The 19,302-nt window shown below is 44.3% G+C and overlaps 2 protein-coding genes across 6 annotated transcripts in view; one reads left to right on the top strand and one right to left on the bottom strand.

Moving 5' to 3' along the window:
* The window catches only part of DCUN1D3 (defective in cullin neddylation 1 domain containing 3), a 47,643-nt gene extending 30,096 nt beyond the window's left edge, over positions 1-17,547 (top strand). For 3 of the 5 annotated variants that reach the window (XM_049904913.1, XM_049904915.1, XM_049904914.1), the window contains 2 exons: positions 13,879-14,414; positions 16,748-17,519. In XM_049904913.1, the coding sequence (XP_049760870.1) occupies positions 13,984-14,414; positions 16,748-17,231 (915 nt within the window). In that variant the 5' untranslated portion in view covers positions 13,879-13,983 and the 3' untranslated portion in view covers positions 17,232-17,519. Of the gene's footprint in view, positions 1-13,878; positions 14,415-16,747 lie in introns of all 5 variants that reach the window. The other 2 variants (XM_049904918.1, XM_049904917.1) reach the window with 1 other exon arrangement.
* REXO5 (RNA exonuclease 5) overlaps positions 8,078-19,302 on the bottom strand; it is a 53,482-nt gene continuing 42,257 nt past the window's right edge. Inside the window, exon 21 of the mRNA XM_049904901.1 lies at positions 8,078-8,150. Coding sequence (XP_049760858.1) covers positions 8,093-8,150 — 58 coding nt within the window. The 3' untranslated portion in view covers positions 8,078-8,092. The remainder of the gene's footprint in view (positions 8,151-19,302) is intronic.

Here is a 19,302-nt window from a genome sequence, read left to right as displayed (position 1 = left end):
CCCCTGAAACTAGTGTTCTGAAATAATGTTTAAACCTTAAACCAAAAATATCCACTGCAGTCTTCTTAAAACCAAAGAATAGTTTAACTGGTAATGAATGTCTGCCTTGAGCATTGTACTTTTAAGATCTATCTATATAGGATCAGTTTGACATCAGCAACTCTGAAAATTAGTTAGGAACTTTAGTGGGCAGTGAGCTTGTGTTAATGGGGAAGGAACAACTCGGATAAGGAGGGTAAGAATGGTTGTACAACTTCAAGAATGTAGTCAGTGTCAGTGAATTATACACGTTGAAACTGTTGAGTTGGTATATGTTCTGTGTATATTCTCAACAACCAAAAAAATAAATTATTAAAAAAAAAGACAAATAACAAGATTCCTGTAATCAAATCCACAGTTTTCAATAAAGCATTTTTTGAAGCCTTAAAGAAAAGAAAGAAAGAAATTGTGGCCTAGTAAATTGGTCGTGGACCATGCATCAGGACATCTAGGTATTATTAGATCTTCTCTTTCTTTGATGTGTGAGTAGATGGATCTGAGTGACATACCTGTTGTGTCTTAATGAGAATTCTTTCTGTTGTGACAGAAAACCTGACACCTGGCTTATGCAAAAAGGCAATTTATCGGCTCACATAATGGAAGCTCAAACTTTGATCTCACTTCAGGTACAGCTGGATTCAGGGTGCTATTAATCCTTCAAAACTCAGCTTCTCTTTGTCTTTTGGAGCTGCTTTCCACTGGTTGGTTGCATTTTGGGTTCCACATGTATCTGAATAGAAGGGATGATTTAATCCTCACAGTGGTCCTTTGGTAGGCATCATTCTTTTCCCTGATGGCTCCAGATTCTCCTCTTTTTCTGGTAAGATACTATAGCAGCTCCAACTTCTCTGTTTTCAGTGCTGAGATTCAGTATGGCTAGTTTAGGGCACCTGTATTATCCCTAATCCAGTCACTGAAGCCAGGGTCATGTGAGGCTTTGGTGGACCTGACTCACACATTTCATTATGAACTCCACTCAGCCACGTGGCCAAGGGTGAAGGAGAGGGATCTCCTAGTGAAAATTGCATTATCACCCAGTGGCGAGCCTGGATACTGAGGAGGCAGACAAGTGTCTGTTATAGGTGTTAATACCCTCTGACCCCATCTGAAGCTTGAAAGTCCATATTATAAGCCTGTGGGCTACATCCAGCCCTTAGCCCTGTCCAAGGGTTCCGCAGTCCATTTTGAATGAGACTCTTGCTCCCTGTGGATGTGAATCAGTCAGGTTCTAGCTAGTCCATGGGCTAGAGGCTTCACAACCCCGGATGTTAAACCCATGGTAAGGAGACTGTTACTTACTAGACCTAAATATAGACATCATCTTTTTCTTTGGGGGTGGGGGGGGGGGTGATGGCATTTTCTTTTGAAAGAATAAATTTGGAAAATTTAGATATAATTGAAAGATGTCCTTATAGTTAATCTTTTTTCCTGTTTTCCCTTATTTAACAAAACTTTCTTAAAAATCCTTGGAGCCAGAATCATTATTGGATTCCTTTATTGTTGATAGTATTCACAGTGAAGTAGTCTCTTTATTTACCCATCTTCTATCCTTATTTGATTGTTTGATATGTTTCCTTAAGTTTAATGCCTTATGTGCTTTTTGTAAGGATTACTTTTTCTTTTTAAAGAAATTGACTTAGTTGGCAAATACTACAAGAAGGTGTTGGGAGAAATACATACCCTCAGTACACTACTAGTATAAGTTGACACTACTTTTTTGGAAGTCACATTGGAGATATATATATAGCATATCCTTTGATGTATTGGCTCTACTTGTAGGAATTTATTTTCAGGAAATACAAATATCCTGATTTTTAGCTGCATATTCTGTTTATTTTCCTAGCATTGTTTATGATAATGAACTATTGGAGTACTGTTTATAATAATGAACTATTGGAAGCAAGCTAAAAGTCCAACAATGAGAGATTTAAATTGATAAATTATGGTACCTCCATTCAATGGAGTATTTATCTGGCTGTTAAACATGCTTTACTATAGGGAGTCTCAACCTCCCCCCCCCCCGCCATACAGTGCTGTACCAAATTTTGACAGATTGGATCGTAGGATATAAATGAGACGTGAAATAGAGTGATTCCAACACTATAGTTGAATTGCTGCTCTTCTAAAAGCTCTGTGAGGAGAGAATTTTTGTGAAGAAGCATTCAGTGGAAAAGGTTGCCAAATAGGATGTACAGTGTGACCCCAGTTGTGTTTACAAGGCACATGTGCATAGCATGTATATGTATGTATTTATGTGTATAAAAGACTGATAGGATATGTTCTAAAACATTAACTGTAGGTGTTGGGGTACTAGGTAACTTTTTTCCTTGATATCTGTCTGTATTTTCTAAACTTTACAGAGTAAGTATGCAATACTTCTGAATTTGGCCCCAGGAAAGAGAGCCTGAGTAACCTCACCTCTCTGACCGTTTGCTGATTGATTGAAAGCAGATATTCTTTTCTTGTGCAGGTCTTTTCTCTGTCCTCTTGCTCTTCCTGTCTGCTCTGCATTATCAGCCCACCTCCATCACAGGCCTCTAGGAAAAGAGTGGTCAGTGTGGTCTTAATGGATTTAATTTTTTTTTTTTTTAAGAATTAGTGAACATTAAGAGGAGGATTAGTTACATGTGATGAACCTGAGCCCTACTGAGAGGAAATGTGACTCTAGAAGCCACATCTATGCATTTGTGGACATTCAGGTGCCCCTTTATTATCTTTTATCATTTATCATCTTCGTACTGGGTTCCTTCCTTGTCTTTTGATTCATTTCACAATTTCCCTTCTTGCCTTCCCTTTTACTTAAATGCAGAAACCTAACCTCATCTCCAGTTAATGTTTTTTTCAGTCGATTGCTGACTACTGGACTCCAAAGGTGACTGAAAAGTGAACAGTTGATGTGGTAATTGGGTGTTTGAACACTAATCAGCTACATTCAGGTACACTTCCAGGGTGGCTGGTATCCATATGCTCCCTGGAAGGGGGGTATTAGTGCCTCATCAGTGGTTTACCTTCAGTAGGATCTAATGAGGTTGTCTCCTAAGAGGAGGAGAACGAGCTGCAAGCACAAGACCAGAGATACAGCGTGTAGCAGGCATGCTGTTTTTATTCCAGGACCTCGGAGCGCAGATTCACAGATAGTGCAGAAATAAATAGAGCGGCCCACCTAGAATTCTGGCGCCCCTTAACAATGCCCCGTTTGCGCATAAGTAGGTAGTCAGACCTGCACAGATCAACAGTGATCAAGCCAAAAAGCCAAACCCACTGGCGTTGATTCCGACTCATAGGGATCCTATAGGACAGAGTAGAACTGCCCCGTAGGGTTTCCAAGACTATATTCTTTACTGAAGCTGACTGCTGCCTTTCTCCTGCAGAGCGGCTGGTGGGTTCAAACCACAGACCTTTTGGTTCACAGCTGAGTGCTTTAATTACTGTGCCACCTGAGATCCTTTCAATAGTGACAGCAAAAAGTATTTCAAGTGTTGTTCAGTAAAACAATATGGCCCATTTTTGTTGTTTATTTTGAGTCCTGTGGGATTAAACATAGCTCTGGAACCCAGAGACCAAAAATGCTTCATTATTTGGTATTTGGAAAGTTTAGCACGTGTGTGTGTGTTGGCTTGGTTGTGTTTGGCAAGTAATATTTGTTCTAGCAAGGAGCCCTGGTGGTGCAATGGTTAAGCACTTTGCTCCTAACCAGCAGATTGGTGGTTTGAACCCAACAGCTGCTCCACAGGAGGAAAGATGTGGTAAACTGCTCCCGTAAAGATTACAACCTAGGAAACCCTATGGGGCAGTTCTCCTCTGTCCTATAGGGTCACTGTGAGTCGAAATCGACTCAATGGCATACAACATTTGTTCTTGCCAGCCCACACTGGCTTCAGTCCTCAGGCCTCAACTGGGTATATATTCTTATTAATATATTTGAAATATGTAAGGTAAGGAACAGTGAGTATACTTTACAAGGAAAAAGAAAATTACTTTGTGCTCAGTGTCACGTGACCTAATATTATTTTGCAGAAATACAACCAGTTGGTATATTTTCTTTTTAAAAAAATCCTCTTTTCTCCCTCCCTCCATCCCTCTTTTTTGCACTTTTGAGATTGGCTGAATTAGAAAAGTCGTATGTTCCTACCCAACCCTAAATGGAACTGCTGTCTTAGCTTGCTGCTGCAGTACATTTTAGGACAAAAAGTCTTTCAAAAGCATGAAAATAGAAGCAGACGGGTCTCATTTGCTTTGGCAGAGGAAACAGCTTTCCCTCCCAAGTAGCTCCGGGTAAGACCTAATCTCCAAAGGTGATCTTTGAAGTCCAAGTTCCAAGTGACGGCAGTGACTGCATTTAAAATGCTTTCTCAGTCTTTCCTCCTTGTGATTTTTGCAAGTTCACTTTCTAGGAAGTGGTTTACAAATGGACACCACCCATTTTCCATCTTTTTCTCAGGCCATTCAGAGTCTGCGGCTGCGAGGTGGGATCAAGGGGCTGTTGTGGTCTCGCTTTGAGACTCCCCAGGGGGAATGGCTTCTGCCAGTACTGCCGCTTCAGCTTCTGGCAGCTGGAGCAAAGCTGTCTGAGGAATTCATGTACTTGTGTTCTCTGGCCTTTGGGTGTCTGGCATATATAGTAAGAAATAAAAACATGCATCCAACTAGCTCTACAAATGGTTTAGATGAGAGCTGAAAAGATGAGTTTCTTTTTGCTGCTGTGTAGAAACACCAGTATCTTGTCAGCAGCTTCTTGCTCCTGAATAGACTCTAAATGGAAACAGAATGGAGAGGTGGGTTGGGTTGGTCCCTTCTCTCAAGAAGCCTCAGTAGGTCTTGAGTGCCATGCTGACAGTATATTCTGGTGCCGGCATTTTCCTCCTGTTTTTTAGCTCCTCGGTTCACATGGCAGTTACTTGGGTGACAGGCTCCCCAGCAGCAGCCATCCCAGCAGTCTTCTGCACCGCTTCCTGACCCGCCCAGCTGCAGCAACGGGCCAGCTTGCTGTGGTCTGGTTTCCATATGTCAGGACCCATTGCTCACCCTGCAGAGAGCAAAGTATGGTGATGCAGGAGAGAGAAGGCTGCACCAACACTGTTATGTATCACCCTTGTTCAGATTGGAGTGGCCCTGCTTTCTCTCTCCTTTCGGACTTATTTTTCCTTGGCTCTGCTAGGCCCAGGCAAGGAGGCATGTGAGCCGTACATGCATTTCACTAAGGAGGCAAAGTGCCTGTCCTTGGGTGGGCTACATTAGAGCTTTACTCTCTTTGGAAGCCAAAAATATTGAAGTAACCTTAGAACATTAGGCCTCTTGGAAGGACTAGTCCAGACCCCTCACTTTAATGTTGGGGTCAGAGACACTCAGAGAGGTTAAGTGACTGTTCAGGGGCACACATTGTTCAGGGAGATCCTGGACCAAAATGGAAAGTTTCCTGGGAGTTTAATGTTTTCATTGAGTCAATACTTCTGGGCTGCACTTAGGTGTTGATGATGTATGTTTTCATCCTCGGCCATCTTTACCTCCTCAGGGAAGGGGTACGTGCTGGCACGTAGTCAAAGCAGAGAACAGTAGCAAGGTCGACAATGTAGAGCGAACAGTTTACAATCAGACCACCTGAATTTCTTTTCCCTCATATACTGGCTGTGTGAGCTCAGGCCAATCCCTTAACCTCTATTCAGTTTTTCCATCTGTAAAATGAAGATTATCATTTCCCTCATAGGGTTGTAGTGGATTAAATGTGACTGTCAGGTTAAGTCCTCAGCACAGTGCTAGGATAGACCCAGTAAATGCTCAATAAATGTAAGTAATTATTTAAAAAATACTGTTAGTAATACATTTCTTAAAATCACCTGTAGACATGAACTGACCACATCAGCCCTCTTTCCCCTTCCTTCCATTTATGCAACCAGTCATTTAAGGGTCCAAACAAACAAGCCCTACCTCCTCTGTGAGCACTTCCCACAGTGTGGGCTTTAGAGTCTGACAGCTGTCTTCATTTCCTAGTCCTACTGCTTAGTAGTTAAGAAACCTCCGTTTATTAATCTGTAAAAGCCAGAGCAGCCCATTTCCCAGGCTGGTTGTGAAGTTTGAAGGTAGTGATGCATATGGAGTGTGTAGCCCCATGTAACACAGATACTGGTTCTTCCTCCCCCGTCCTGCTGCATTTCTTCCCATAATGCCAGTCCACACTTGTCCCTCCTTTTCCCTTTCCACTTGCACTGTATGGTTTAGCCCTCCATGCAGAGTTCTGCTTCATAAGAGGCAGTTCTGTCTCAGCAGTAGGTAACAAACCCCTAGAGGACAGGGACTTGCATGGCTGCAGTGGTATCAGTAGGGGGATGTGACCGCACCAGGTGACAGCATCAGAAAGGAAGATACCAGTGTCCCCCAGTGCTCGGCTTTTCCTGGCCCACATCCACCTCTGCTGGTTCTTGCGGTCTGTCAAGCCTGGGGCACGGGGTGGGGGGTTCCCAGCGGGTGGCCCACTGCCCCTCTGTAGCACTGCCCCAACCCCATCCCGGTGTGGGCTCAGCACGGGTGTGAGCTGTGAGCCAAGGGCAGAACCTTAAGTGGGTGCCAGCCTTGAGTCTGCAGAGCCCTGAAGTTTGGACTGGCCACGCAGTCTGTCCCTGAGCAGGGGCATTGCTGGCATGGCCTGGCTGCTGGCCTGGGTCCCCGGTGTGGCTGCTCTGCCAGCCCCTGCAGCAGGATGTAACTGCCCAGTGAGCCAGCCGCCTCCTCCTGCAGAGTTGGCCCTGCTCACCCCACCACTTTAACCTCGGGAAACTATGTAAATGTAAATATATTTAGGGTATGTGTATGATATTGTAATTTAAAGGTATAATTTTAGTTTTAATAGTTGTTTATGTCATTTCTGTTGTCATTATATTCAGTGACATATGGAAATTATGATTTACAAGTAACAGTACAAAAACATTACTAAGGACTCTGCATAGTCTGGTATAGGAGGAGGTCCGTGGGGCGGGTGATACCATGAGTTACCACACTGGGTGATACTAACCCTAGTGACGCCACTCTGTGGTTGTCATTTAATGGAACTGCCTAAGAGATGAACAGCTTCCTGATACCCTTGGAGCTAGAGCATCCACACTGACTGCAGCCTCTGGGATTGCCTCTGGGATTGCCCTCTGGGCCTGCAGTACCTACTCCAGGCCTAGGGTTGGGCAGGCAGCCAAGCCCATCCCAGGAACAGCAGCCAGAGCTGGCAAAGGGGAAGAGGGAGCTGGAGGCTAATGTGCAGAGAGGAAACAAGGAAGGGGGAGGCAGAAGCAGTTAGAGCTGAGATTGAGGGAGAAAAGCTGGAGGCTGATCTCAGTCCAGCATAAGGCTGAGTAGGGCTCAGTAGAGTTACTGTCTTCCATCTTTGTGGTAAACAACCAAAGCTACAACTGTGCTTTGAAAGTCAGCTTTCCAGGTTTGTGGGTTTGTTTTCTCTTTTCCTGCCTTTCCCTTCTCCTTACTCTTCTTGTTCCTGCCTCCGTCAACCCATTTATGCCACTTAGCTGAGGCAGGAGAGGAGAGAGTGACTTACTGTGAGAACAGGAGAGCTGCTGCTGGGTGTCTGGGATGTCCTCTCAAAAACTCATTGCCTTCGGGTCGATTCTGACTCCTAGCGGCTCTATAGGACAGAGTAGAACTACCCCATAGGGTTCCCAATGCTGTAAATCTTTACAGAAGCAGACTGCCACATTTTTCTCTCATGGAGCGGCTGGTGGGTTCAAACCCCCACCTTTTGGTTAGAAGTTGAGTGCTTAACCTCTGCGCCACCAGGGCTCCTCTAGGGAGTCCTACACACCTGAATTGCCATGGAAGATCAGGGCTGGCTGATGAAAGGAGCCCTCTTCGAGGAGAAGGAAGATTTGATTCTGTCACTGACTTTGCAATAATGATAACAGCAACTATAATAAAAGCTAACACTTACTGAATATATTCTTGAGCTGGTATTGGGCAGAGCATTTGACATGGATTATCTCATTTAAAAAGGAGTCCTGGCACCATCTAGTTCTTCTGGTCTCATGGTAGATGAGGCCATAGTTCATGTAGACTGTTAGTCCTGTAGACTGGTTTCTTCTCTGAGTCTTTGGTTTCTTTCTTCCTCTTTTGCTCTGGACAGGAAGAGACCAATATATAATAGCCACTCGCAAGCTTTTAAGACCCTAGGCACTACTCACCAAACGGGGATATAGAATATAAACTTCATGAATGATAGTATGCCAATGACTGAGTTGTCCCATGAGGTGTTTGGTTATGCCTAGAAGACTCTGTAAATGTGCTGCCTTTGTGCCTTATCATGCGTATGAATACATATGGATGCACACACATACACATACACACACATACGTATACACATATGTACATGCATGCATACGTGTGTAACCACACATGTATTTTTTTGGTTGCTGCAAAATTATGTATGTCTTAGCATTTGCCAAAAACATCCTTTTTTCCTGTGTGCTTCTTAGTGACATCATTTACCTTGGTCAGGCTGTGTTTACTTCACCTACGTGAGGTGTTACTTTCCCACCACCAAAAACAAGTGTCTACTATCTAGAGAGTGAATCTTCCCCCCGCCCTACCAAATCCTTGGTAACCACTAATGAATGTTGGTTTCTGTATGTATATTTTGTATAAAAGTGAGATTATATGATATTTATTCTTTGTGATTGACTTATTTCACTCAGCATAATGCCCTCCAGATTCATCCGCGTTGTAGGATGGTTTGAGGACTCATCATTAGCCTTTATAGCTGCGTAGTGTGTGTACCGCATTTTGTTTATCCATTCATCCATTGATGGGTAGGTAGGTTGTTTCCGTCTTTTTGCTGTTGTGAGTAGTGCTGCAGTGAACATAGGTGTGCATATGTCTGTTCATGTCACATTTATTCAGTCTCTAGGATATATACCTAGAAGTAGAATTGCTAGATCATAAGGTAGTTCTATTTCTAGTTTTTTTTTTTTTTTTTTTAACAGTCCCACCAGCAGTGGATAAGGGTTCTAATCTCCCCACATTCTCACCAGCATTTGTTGCTTTCTGCTTTTTTGACCAGCGCCATTTTAGCAAGGGTGAAATGATATCTCATGGTAGTTTTGATTTGCATCTTTCTAACGGCTAATGATTGTGAACATCTTTTCATGTGTGTGTTGGCTGCTTGAATGTCCTCTTTGGTGAGCTGTCTGTTCATGTCTTTTGCCCATTTTTTAATTGGCTTGTTTGCTTTTTTGTTATTGAGTTGTTGAAGTTTTCTATATATTTTAGAGATTAGACCCTTACAGATAGGTCGTTCCCAAAGATTTTTTTCCCAGTCTCTAGGTTGTCTTTTTATGAGACTGGTCTGTTTTTGAGCAGGACCCCAGCTAAGGCTCAAGCCAGGGTTAAGAGTCCTGGCTGGCCTGGGGAAGCTGAGGCCTGGAACCCATTGTTCAGACAGGACAACAGCTGGGGCTTCCAACAGGCTAATCAGATTCTACCCGGTTGCTAATAATGATAATAACTATGATATACCCGAGTGTTTTCTGTGTGTCAGGTTGTGTGTACCAGGTATTCTCACTGAATCCTCACAATAGCTCTCTGAGGCAGATGATCATTTTACAGATTTGAGAAAATTCAGGTTCCACTGAGTTGAACAATAGCCTCTGGCAGTTGGGCTTTGACTTTAGAGCTGGAGCTCTTAAGCGTTCTAATGGGCTGAATTTTCACAGATTTTGGCCATCTGGTGGGGCTGACCCAAGGGCATCCTGCCTGCCTCGATCACAGCAGAGCAGCGGGGAGGCCTCCCTTCTTGCGCGCTGGGCACAGACCGTGTGTTGCTGTCTTCCAGTGGCTGATGCTAAGACTTGCTGCTCTGGAATTGCTGTGGTGTCTCTCCGGAGCTCAGGGCCCAGCCCTTGGCGGGCTTTCCCTGCGAGCTTGCTGTAGGTGGGCTCAACAGTCTAGCCTAGTGGGAAAAGTCATGGTTTCTCGAGTCAGACATACCCAGGTTCTGTGTTATCTGATGTTGGACAATTCACTCTGAACCTCAGTTTCCCTGTCTTTATATGGGGTTGTGGTGAGGATATATGAGTTGATGTGCACTTCACTCTGAACCTCAGTTTCCCTGTCTTTATATGACGTCGTGGTGAGGATATATGAGTTGATGTGCATAAATTGCATAGCGTAATGCCTGGCACCATGTCAGGTGCTCAATAATTTATAACTGCTATCATTAGATTTTTTTCATATCATTAGCTATTAGCCAGCAGCTCGTGGGTCCAGGGAGACCTTCAACTTAAAACACTTAAAGTGCTGCCAGCCTGGGACACAGGGCTGGGCGCCATGACTGAGGCTGGGGAAAGCCCCGGGACCAAAAGTGTTTTCCTAGAGAAAGGAGTAGTCACAAAAGAAGGGAGGCTGTTGGGTGGGTAATCAGAGGACACAGCTGAGCTCACCGTCAGATTGGAAATTCCTTTCCTTTGGGTTTGAGACCACCACTCACCTCAAAACTCAACTGGAGTGGGGTCATTTCACAGACCAGGACAGGATGGATGAAAGGGGCCCCATCTTGCTGCACTTGCCGATTGATCATCTGTTTAAATTGATTTTCCTCTCCTGATTTTCATTTGCAAGGCATATTAAAAGCCAAGGTTCCAGCTGGTTCTGCTGTGTCAGGTCATCAGATGCTGGTCTGTGGTGGGCTGGTTGAGTAAATGGGATTAGGGCCTCTTTGGAAGCCCCATCTGTTCTGTTCCTACCTGAAGGCCTTCGTGCCAGGGTTTGGAGGAAGCTGGCGTAAGGAGGCATGTGTCCAGTGGGGGCGGGGCTGAGTGGTCTGGGGTGGGTGGGTCAGATGGTGATCAGAAAATCCTCTTATCTCGCTGGGTTCCCCAGGCCTCCCTCAGCAGCAGAAGCTGAGCAGCAAACCCTGGTGAGTCAGCGTGCCTGGGAATCAGAGTTGCCAGTCTGTGAGCATGTGGGGTTTGTGTAAGTTTAGGCCTTTTGTTTCTTTCAGCACTCTAATCTTTAGAAACACAAATCTGGAAACCAGACCCTCCACATGGTATAGTCCTATTTGTTTTGAGACAATTCAACTCGAACAGTTGCTTCCTTTGTATGATGGCCTTCCAAGAATTAACCCTTTGCCTTTTAAAATCTTACAAATTTATGTTTCTTGCTTACTAGCTATGCTCTTAAAACAAGAAAAGACTTTTTAAAAAACCTGGTTTGGGTCTGTCATCTTCCACACCAAAACCTTATAAGGATTGTTGTGTGTTTTTGAAGCCTCAGCGAAACTGCTTGTCTTTCAAGGGCATGTGTAGGCATCTCTTCTTATCATTTATTCTCTTTGAAGGTAGAGAATGGGACACACCCTGATATGAATAGTCTCCAAAAACTACAGGAATGGCTTCGGCCTTCATTTTAAGATTGTTGTACCCTCAGAACTTAATCTTAGAGAAAATTCAATTTGAACATTCCCCAGATTTATCCAGGCACTATGTGGAGAAAGCTAAGTTCTTCAGGTATAGTTTGAAGCTATGTTGTTGTTGTTAGGTGGCCATCGAGTCAGTTCTGACTCGTAGCAGAGCGGAACACTACCCATTCCTGTGCCATCCGCACAATCGTTGCTATGCTTGAGCCCACTGTTGCAGCCACTGCATCAACCCGTCTTGTTGAGGGTCTTCCTCTTTTTTGCTGACCCTCTACTTTACCAAGCATGATGTCCTTCTCCAGGGACTGTTGCCTCCTGATAACATGGCCAAAGTACATGAGACAAAGTCTTGCCATCCTCGATTCTAAGGAGCATTCCAGCTATACTTCTTCCAAGACAGATTTGTTTGTTCTTCTGGCAGTCCATGGTATATTCAGTATTCTTCACCAGCACTATAATTCAAAGGCATCAATTCTTCTTTGGTCTTCCTTATTCATTGTCCAACTTTCACATGCATATGAGGTGATTGAAAATACCGTGGGTTGGGTCAGGCGCACCTTAGTCCTCAAAGAGACATCTTTACTTTTTAACACTTTAAAGAGGTCTTTTGCAGCAGAATTGCCCAATGCAATACCTTGTTTGATTTCTTGACTGCTGCTTCCATGGACGTTGATTGTGGATCCAAATAAAATGAAACCCTTGACGACTTAAGTATTTTTTCCATTTATCATGATGTTTAAGCTCTGGCATTTCATAAAAATCACTCTTTTACCATGCTGCCAGTCCCCTGTGAGATTTTAATTTGGATCATAATTCTCCAGAAAAGTTCTTTAGAGCCAGACATGGGGACTGTCTTGGATTTGGTCTGGGGTTGGCTTTCCCTACCGTACTTCTCCTCGCTCCTGGTCCAAATTTCTGTTGCATAGTAACTTCAGTGGTTGCAATTATTATGGTATTGTTTTTGTTGTTAACTGCCATTGAGTTGGTCCCCGACTCTTGGCAACCCCAGGCACAATGGAACAACACGCTTCCTGTTTCTGTGCTATCTCCATGATCGGTTGTGATTGAACCATTGTGATCCATAGGGTTTTTTGATCCATTGACTGATTTTTGGCATTAGATTGCCAGGCCTTTCTTCGTAGTCTTTCTTAGTCTGCATGTTCTGCTGAGTCCTGTTCAGCAACACAGCAGCACACAAACCTCCACTGACAGGGGTGATTTTGCACATGAGGTGCTTTGGCCAGGAATCGAACCTGGGTATCCTGCATGGAACGCGAGAATTCTACCACTGAACCACCAGTGTCTCCACACAATTATTATTATAGCAGCTGGCAAAATTTTACAAGTACTAAATTGTAAATGCATCTCCTAGCAGATTTGTTGAAGGGAGAAATACAAGGATCCCAAATAGACAGTCTTAGAGAAATCACTTCACTTCCAGCTCAGAAATTTCTAGCAATTCTTTAAAAAACACTTTAGTTATCATGTAATAAGGTACCATAAACAGTTTGTTATGTATCAGCACGGACTTTTCTTCTTCATCTAGCAATTATCCTATCATTTAGAGATACTATTTAGATAATTCTGCCTTTCTTTTAAAGTGGAGGTGCCCCCTTGGAGGACTGCACCTATAGATGGTTCATGTGTAGTGTGAGCCTGGCCTGCATTCTGTGTTCAGCCTCACTGAGGACCTGAGGGGGAGAAGGAAAGAAGCTCGGAGACTGGGTTACTTGGCTTGGAGTACAGGCTTGGTGGATGGCTTGTGAAAGTGGGGTGAGGAAAGGCGGGGATGAGCACTTCACCTACTGTATGGGATAGCCCCAGAAAGGAATTTGGAGAAGTCAGACAAGTTCTCCTTTGCTCTTTGGCTAGGGCCCTGTTTGTAGTTTTGACCCTGCAAATCCTTTACATCATCTTTAGATCTTAGGAAACTAGCGATCTTGGTCATGGCCACCCCCTTCTCCCTACTCATCCTACTTAAAAAGAAAATCTGGGAATTCCAACATTAGGGACTGGAAGATGAACCTTTTATTTGCACTTTCTGGCTCAACTCAGGTTCAAATAACTTTCTTATGTGATGGCAAGTTGGCAAGACAGATTTCTTCGGGAATATTTCCTGGCAAAAGTGTAGTCTTCCCTTGATGCATTCTGCACATGAATCAACCTCTTTGTAACATATGTTACCTTAAGAATTTTAGGAATTTCCTTTATTAGTTCTCCATGTGTGCCCTGGCACTGGAAAACTGCATTTCCAAGGTGAAGGTGTAGAGCTGGCCTATGAAGGAGGGATGAGGGACAGTCTCAGGGCATGTCCTTTGGTGCTTTGTTGGCTCATTAAAAAGCCAGGTGCACCAATGGGGAGTCCCAGGAGGGTAGCGTCCATACCTTGTTTCCCTTGTGTAGAGGTGACTGTTCTCTGCTTTTTCCTCTAGGTTGGCTGGCTCCTCTGGCTGATGGCATGTTGAGGCACACGGGCCAGCGGCAGCAAGGGCATCTGATCCCGAGGGGGCCACTCTAAAGGCCAGGCCGCCAGCACCATGGGCCAGTGTGTCACCAAGTGCAAGAATCCCTCATCAACCCTGGGCAGTAAGAATGGAGACCGTGACTCCAGCAGCAAGTCACAGAGCAGGCGGGGTGCAGGCCACCACGAGGAACAGGCGCCAGCCTGCGGCAAGCCAGGTGGGGATATCCTTGTCAATGGGACCAAGAAGGTAGAGGCCGCCACCGACGCCTGCCAGCTGCCGACATCGTCGGGAGATGCTGGGAGGGAACCCAAATCCAATGCCGAGGAGTCTTCCTTGCAGAGGTTGGAAGAACTGTTCAAGCGCTACAAGGACGAGCGGGAGGATGCAATTTTGGAGGAAGGCATGGAGCGCTTTTGCAATGACCTGTGTGTTGACCCCACGGAATTTCGAGTGCTGCTCTTGGCTTGGAAGTTCCAGGCTGCTACCATGTGCAAATTCACCAGGTTAGTCACAAATATTTCAGGTCACCAGGTGAGCTAAGGAGGAAAGAGAACACCATTGGGCAGTGGTGCCCAGCTAGGATATAACCGAGTTGGATTCATAGGGGGTTGGGTAAGTCTTCTTTCATTTTCCAACCAATTTCTCTGAAGCTTAAATTTTTCGAGCCAACTCATGCTTCTTATCCAGAGAGTCTTAAAGGTTTTAAAAAATGTGGACTTGGCTCTACAGCAGACCTCCTCAGTAGGAGCCTTGGAGGGGAAGGCCTAGGCATTTGTATTTTGACAAAGCTTCATATCTGATTCTCGTGTATCCCGCATTTCTTGTCACAGGATAAACCTTTGCCTAATTTGTGGGTCAGATTTTAGGCGTTTCACAGCATTACCCGGCAGCCTCTGAATAAGGCAGGGACCAGTATTGCCTGGAGTTAAATGAGGAATAATCCACGGTGTGCCCTGTGCTGAGCTTTTGTCCAGCCCCATGGCTATTTCAGACTTCTCTCATACTCCTTTACTTGCCAGTCCACTCGCTCATTCACTCCCTTGATGTTTATTATATACCTATCACATGCCAGGGACTGTGAGTACCACTACGGTGAGTGCCACTGGAAATACACATGTGTCTCCACGAAGCTACTTGCCCCATGGCATCCTCTAGTTCTTAGCACAGTGCCCTCAGCCAGGCCTGTGTGCCAACAAGGACAGTGACTGCAGTTATCAAGTAGTAGGTGTCTGCATCCTCCTGTGTCCCTGTCGAGGTGGTTTGTAGGGCAGGGCAGGGTCACTCCATGGTGTGGTTTACAGAGCACACTGGGTTATGAATAACAAGAACTGACTTTGAGACCCAGCTATGTAATTTTTAGTTTATGTGCCCCTGGGTAGGTTACTCTCTTGGCCTCAGACCCTCATCTCTTCAGTGGGTATAGCACCCCTTGAGAAGATGGTCAATGTGAGCCACTTTGTAAGCTGGAAAATTTAGAGATTTTAAAAGTACATACACAATTTTTGTATCTTTGATAACAGAATTTTTTTATTAATTTTTATTGTGCTTTAAGTGAGTTTACAAATCAAGTCAGTCTCTCATACAAAAATTTATATACACGTTGCTTTATACTCCTATTTGCTCTCCCCTCAATGAGACAGCACACTCCTTCCCTCCACTCTCCATTTTTGAGTCCATTCAGTCAGCTTCTGGCCCTCTCTGCCCTCTCATCTCCCCTCCAGATGGGTGATGCCAACATAGTTTTATGTGTCTGCATGATCCATGAAGCTCATTCTTCACCAGTGTGATTTTCTATCCCATAGTCCAGTCCAGTCCAATCCGTGTCTGAAGAGTTGGCTATGGGAATGGTTCCTGTCTTGGGCTAACAGAAGGTCTGGGAATCATGACCTCCAGGGTCCTCCTAGTCTCAGTCAGACCATTAAGTCTGGTCTTTTTTTATGGGAATTTGGGGGCTGCATCCCACTGCCCTCCTGCTCCCTCAGGGGTTCTCTGTTGTGTTCCTTGTCAGGGCAGTCATCAGTTGTAGCCAGGCACCATCTAGTTCTTCTGGTTGTGGGCTGATGTAGTCTCTGGTTTATGTGGTCCTTTCTGTCTCTTTGGCTCATAATTACCTTGTGTCTTTGGTGTCCTTCATTCTCCTTTGCACCAGGTGGGTTGAGACCAATTGATGCATCTTAGATGGCTGCTTGCTAGCATTTAAGACCCCAGTAGCCACTCTCCAAAGTGGGATGCAGAATGTTTTCTTAATAGATTTTATTATGTCAGTTGACTTAGATGTCCCCTGAAACCATGGTCCCCAGACCCCCGCCCCTTGATAACAGAATTTTGATGACTGGTGATAGAATTCCTTAGGTTCATCCAGAATCTTTGGCTCCAAAGCTCTCCCTTGGCTGTCATAAAAAATGTACCCCAACCAACCAACCCATGGAGAGCCAGAAGGGAAGCAGGAAGACTCCCCGTCTGGGGGGAGGAAAGAGTCTGCAGCTTAATCACTATTCCAGAATGGGAACAGGGCATAGAGCAGGAGATCTTTTAGTTCCAATTCTGGAAAGATGAATGAATAAATGAATGAACCATTTTCAATCAGCTGCCTACCATGTGCCAGGCACTGTTAGAAGCAGTTAGCATATGTTAACTTGTTTAGTCCTTATTAAAACCCTATGAAGTATTCTCACGATTTGACAGATGAGGAAATAAGACTAATTAGTGCTGGACTTGGATTTAAATTGAGGCTGTCCTGCCCCAAACCCATGCTCTTAATTACTGTACTGTTCCTTTCAGTAAGTGATGTCGTTTGTAATAATTATTAATTGTGCCTTCTTCCTTCCTGTTGCAGGAAGGAGTTTTTTGATGGCTGCAAAGCAATAAGTGCAGACAGCATTGATGGGATCTGTGCACGGTTCCCCAGCCTCTTAATAGAAGCCAAACAAGAGGACAAATTCAAGGATCTCTACCGGTTTACATTTCAGTTTGGCCTGGACTCTGAAGAAGGGCAGCGGTCGCTGCATCGGGAAATAGCCATTGCCCTGTGGAAACTAGTCTTTACTCAGAACAATCCTCCCGTATTGGACCAGTGGCTACACTTCCTAACAGAGAACCCCTCGGGGATCAAGGGGATCTCCCGGGACACTTGGAACATGTTCCTTAACTTCACTCAGGTGATTGGCCCCGACCTCAGCAACTACAGCGAAGATGAGGCCTGGCCAAGTCTTTTTGATACCTTTGTGGAGTGGGAAATGGAGCGAAGGAAAAGAGAAGGGGAAGGAAGAGGTGCGTTCAGCTCAGGGCCTGAAGGCTTGTGTCCTGAGGAGCAGACTTAGCAGCTCCGAGCCAGGAGCAGCAGGAAGGATCTGCCCGCTGCCCTGCAGCCACCTGAGGAATTGGACCTTTCTGGAAATTACTGAAGATCCGGATATTTTCTACTTTACACCTTTCTCTGCCTTGTATCTGAAAGGGCTCTAAAATGCTGTATCATGTTTTAGGCACTTTCTTCATTTTTTGGTTATTTTGGTTATTTCTTTCATTGGGGGTCCCCCAAAATATTTGAACCTGGCTACATGTTGTGTATCTTTTTTTGAAGCCTTCAGATAGGATAAGCCTGCCATTTCTTGCACAAATTAGATTTTTCTTGGGGTGGGGTAGGGTAGGGTGTAGAGCAGGGTGGGGGGCTGGGACGGTTAGGTTGAATTAACATTACAAAATGATACAGTGCCAGATCTCAGTTTTGCATATTCTGTTTTTCAGGGCAGGTCTGTACTGTGTGTAGTGCTGTTTACATGGTTGAATTTAGGTTGTAATAATTATTTTTAAAGATTTACGCAGAGTTGAATAGCAGTGTTAACTGTTAACCACGTTGCATTAATTCCCAGACAGTTTAAAGCTCTTGGTGAGCCAAGGCCAGCTGAGAGCATCTGTAGTCTGGTGACAACCCCCTTTTAAGCTAATTTATCTGAAACCTTTATTTCCCTCACTTCTTGCTCATTCCTTCTTTGACCTATTGCATTTCATGTTGAGTTTACCCATCAAAATGCTGCCCCTGCCAGCCAAGTGAGCAGTTACTTGTTTAAACGCATTGTACTGAGAACCACTTAAGCATCGGATGCAGAGAAAGCAGCGCTACCTCAGTTTTGCCGGAAGTAGACTTCTTTGATAGTTTTCTTTCTTTAATGAAGTTTCTGTATTTTCATGTTGTAAGTGGAAATACTTTTTTTTTTTTTCATTTGCCTTGGAGCCAAAGTTTCTGTTCCTGGTGGTCGGGAAACTGCCTGCCAGCCAGATGACTTGAAGGAAAACTGTGGTATGGAGCTCTGCTTGAATTTTCTTTTTTCCCTTTGAATATCATCAGCTTACTTGTCTGGCAAGTGCAGAAGCCTGGGGCTGGCCTGAGCTCTGCCAAACAAATATGGAAGTGTATTTAATAGTTAAAACGTGTGCCCTTTCCCTTCTTGCTGCACCCATGTTGTCACTGAAGCCCCAGGAGTTATTTATTACCTTTTTTGTTAAGTCAGGCTCATTTGGGGTAATGTGATGACTGTTTAGGTTTACATGACCCTCCTCTCCTTCCCCCAACCCCAAATATGTGTATATACATATATAAAATATGTATATATTTTACCTATATAAAATATATATATACACATATATGTATCTATATTCCATTGTTCCTTTGCCTGCTAAAACTGGCCATAAAAGAGGGAGCTGCCTTCAATATATAAAGTATAAGAAGAGCGCCAGGGAACGCCAGAATGAAGGAGGCTTTCGAATCTGAATTTGGACCATTTTCACTAAAGAGAAGGTGAATTTTCTCAGCCCTTGCCTCACAAGAACGAGGGCCCAGTACCCCAGACTCCTTCAAGTACTTGCCCCATAAGGCCAGCTTTGGGCCATATTGCCACACGGGGGCCTGAGGAGCTGACTCTGGTCCTACCTGAGGGCCTTCTTTTTTTTCCATTTTAAAGAATACATCCTCAAACAACTGTACTGGGTGGCAGGAACTTGTACAGTTCAGCTTCCAACACTTGGGAACAGATTGAAAAGGGAATCTTTTAAATAAAATCATATAAAAATATTTATACTCATGAGGTAATAAGAATTTTTCTGTTAGACGTTTGGAGTTTCCACTCCTAACTCTTGCCCTACCCGGGGGTGTGTGTTTCTCATTCCCAGGCAGGAACTGCTCATTCTGAGTTCCTTTATCCTTAAAACTTCGGGCTCCCATCTTTGCAAAGATGAGTATTTAAGAAGTTTCTGCAGTCAGTGTTTTTCTAAAATTTCCATTGACATAGCGAATGTACTTGGAATTTGATTTTTTTCCCCCTTTAATCTTAACCCTGACAGTTGTTCCATCTACAGGGGTAGTTGAGAAACATTTAAAATAAGCCACAAGGTAGG

Source organism: Elephas maximus, chromosome 12 (genome assembly GCF_024166365.1).
Source record: "Elephas maximus indicus isolate mEleMax1 chromosome 12, mEleMax1 primary haplotype, whole genome shotgun sequence".
NCBI classification, from domain to species: Eukaryota; Metazoa; Chordata; class Mammalia; order Proboscidea; family Elephantidae; genus Elephas; species Elephas maximus.
The sequence above is the reverse complement of the archived record's forward strand: the minus strand, read 5'-3'. Positions and strand labels throughout refer to the sequence as shown.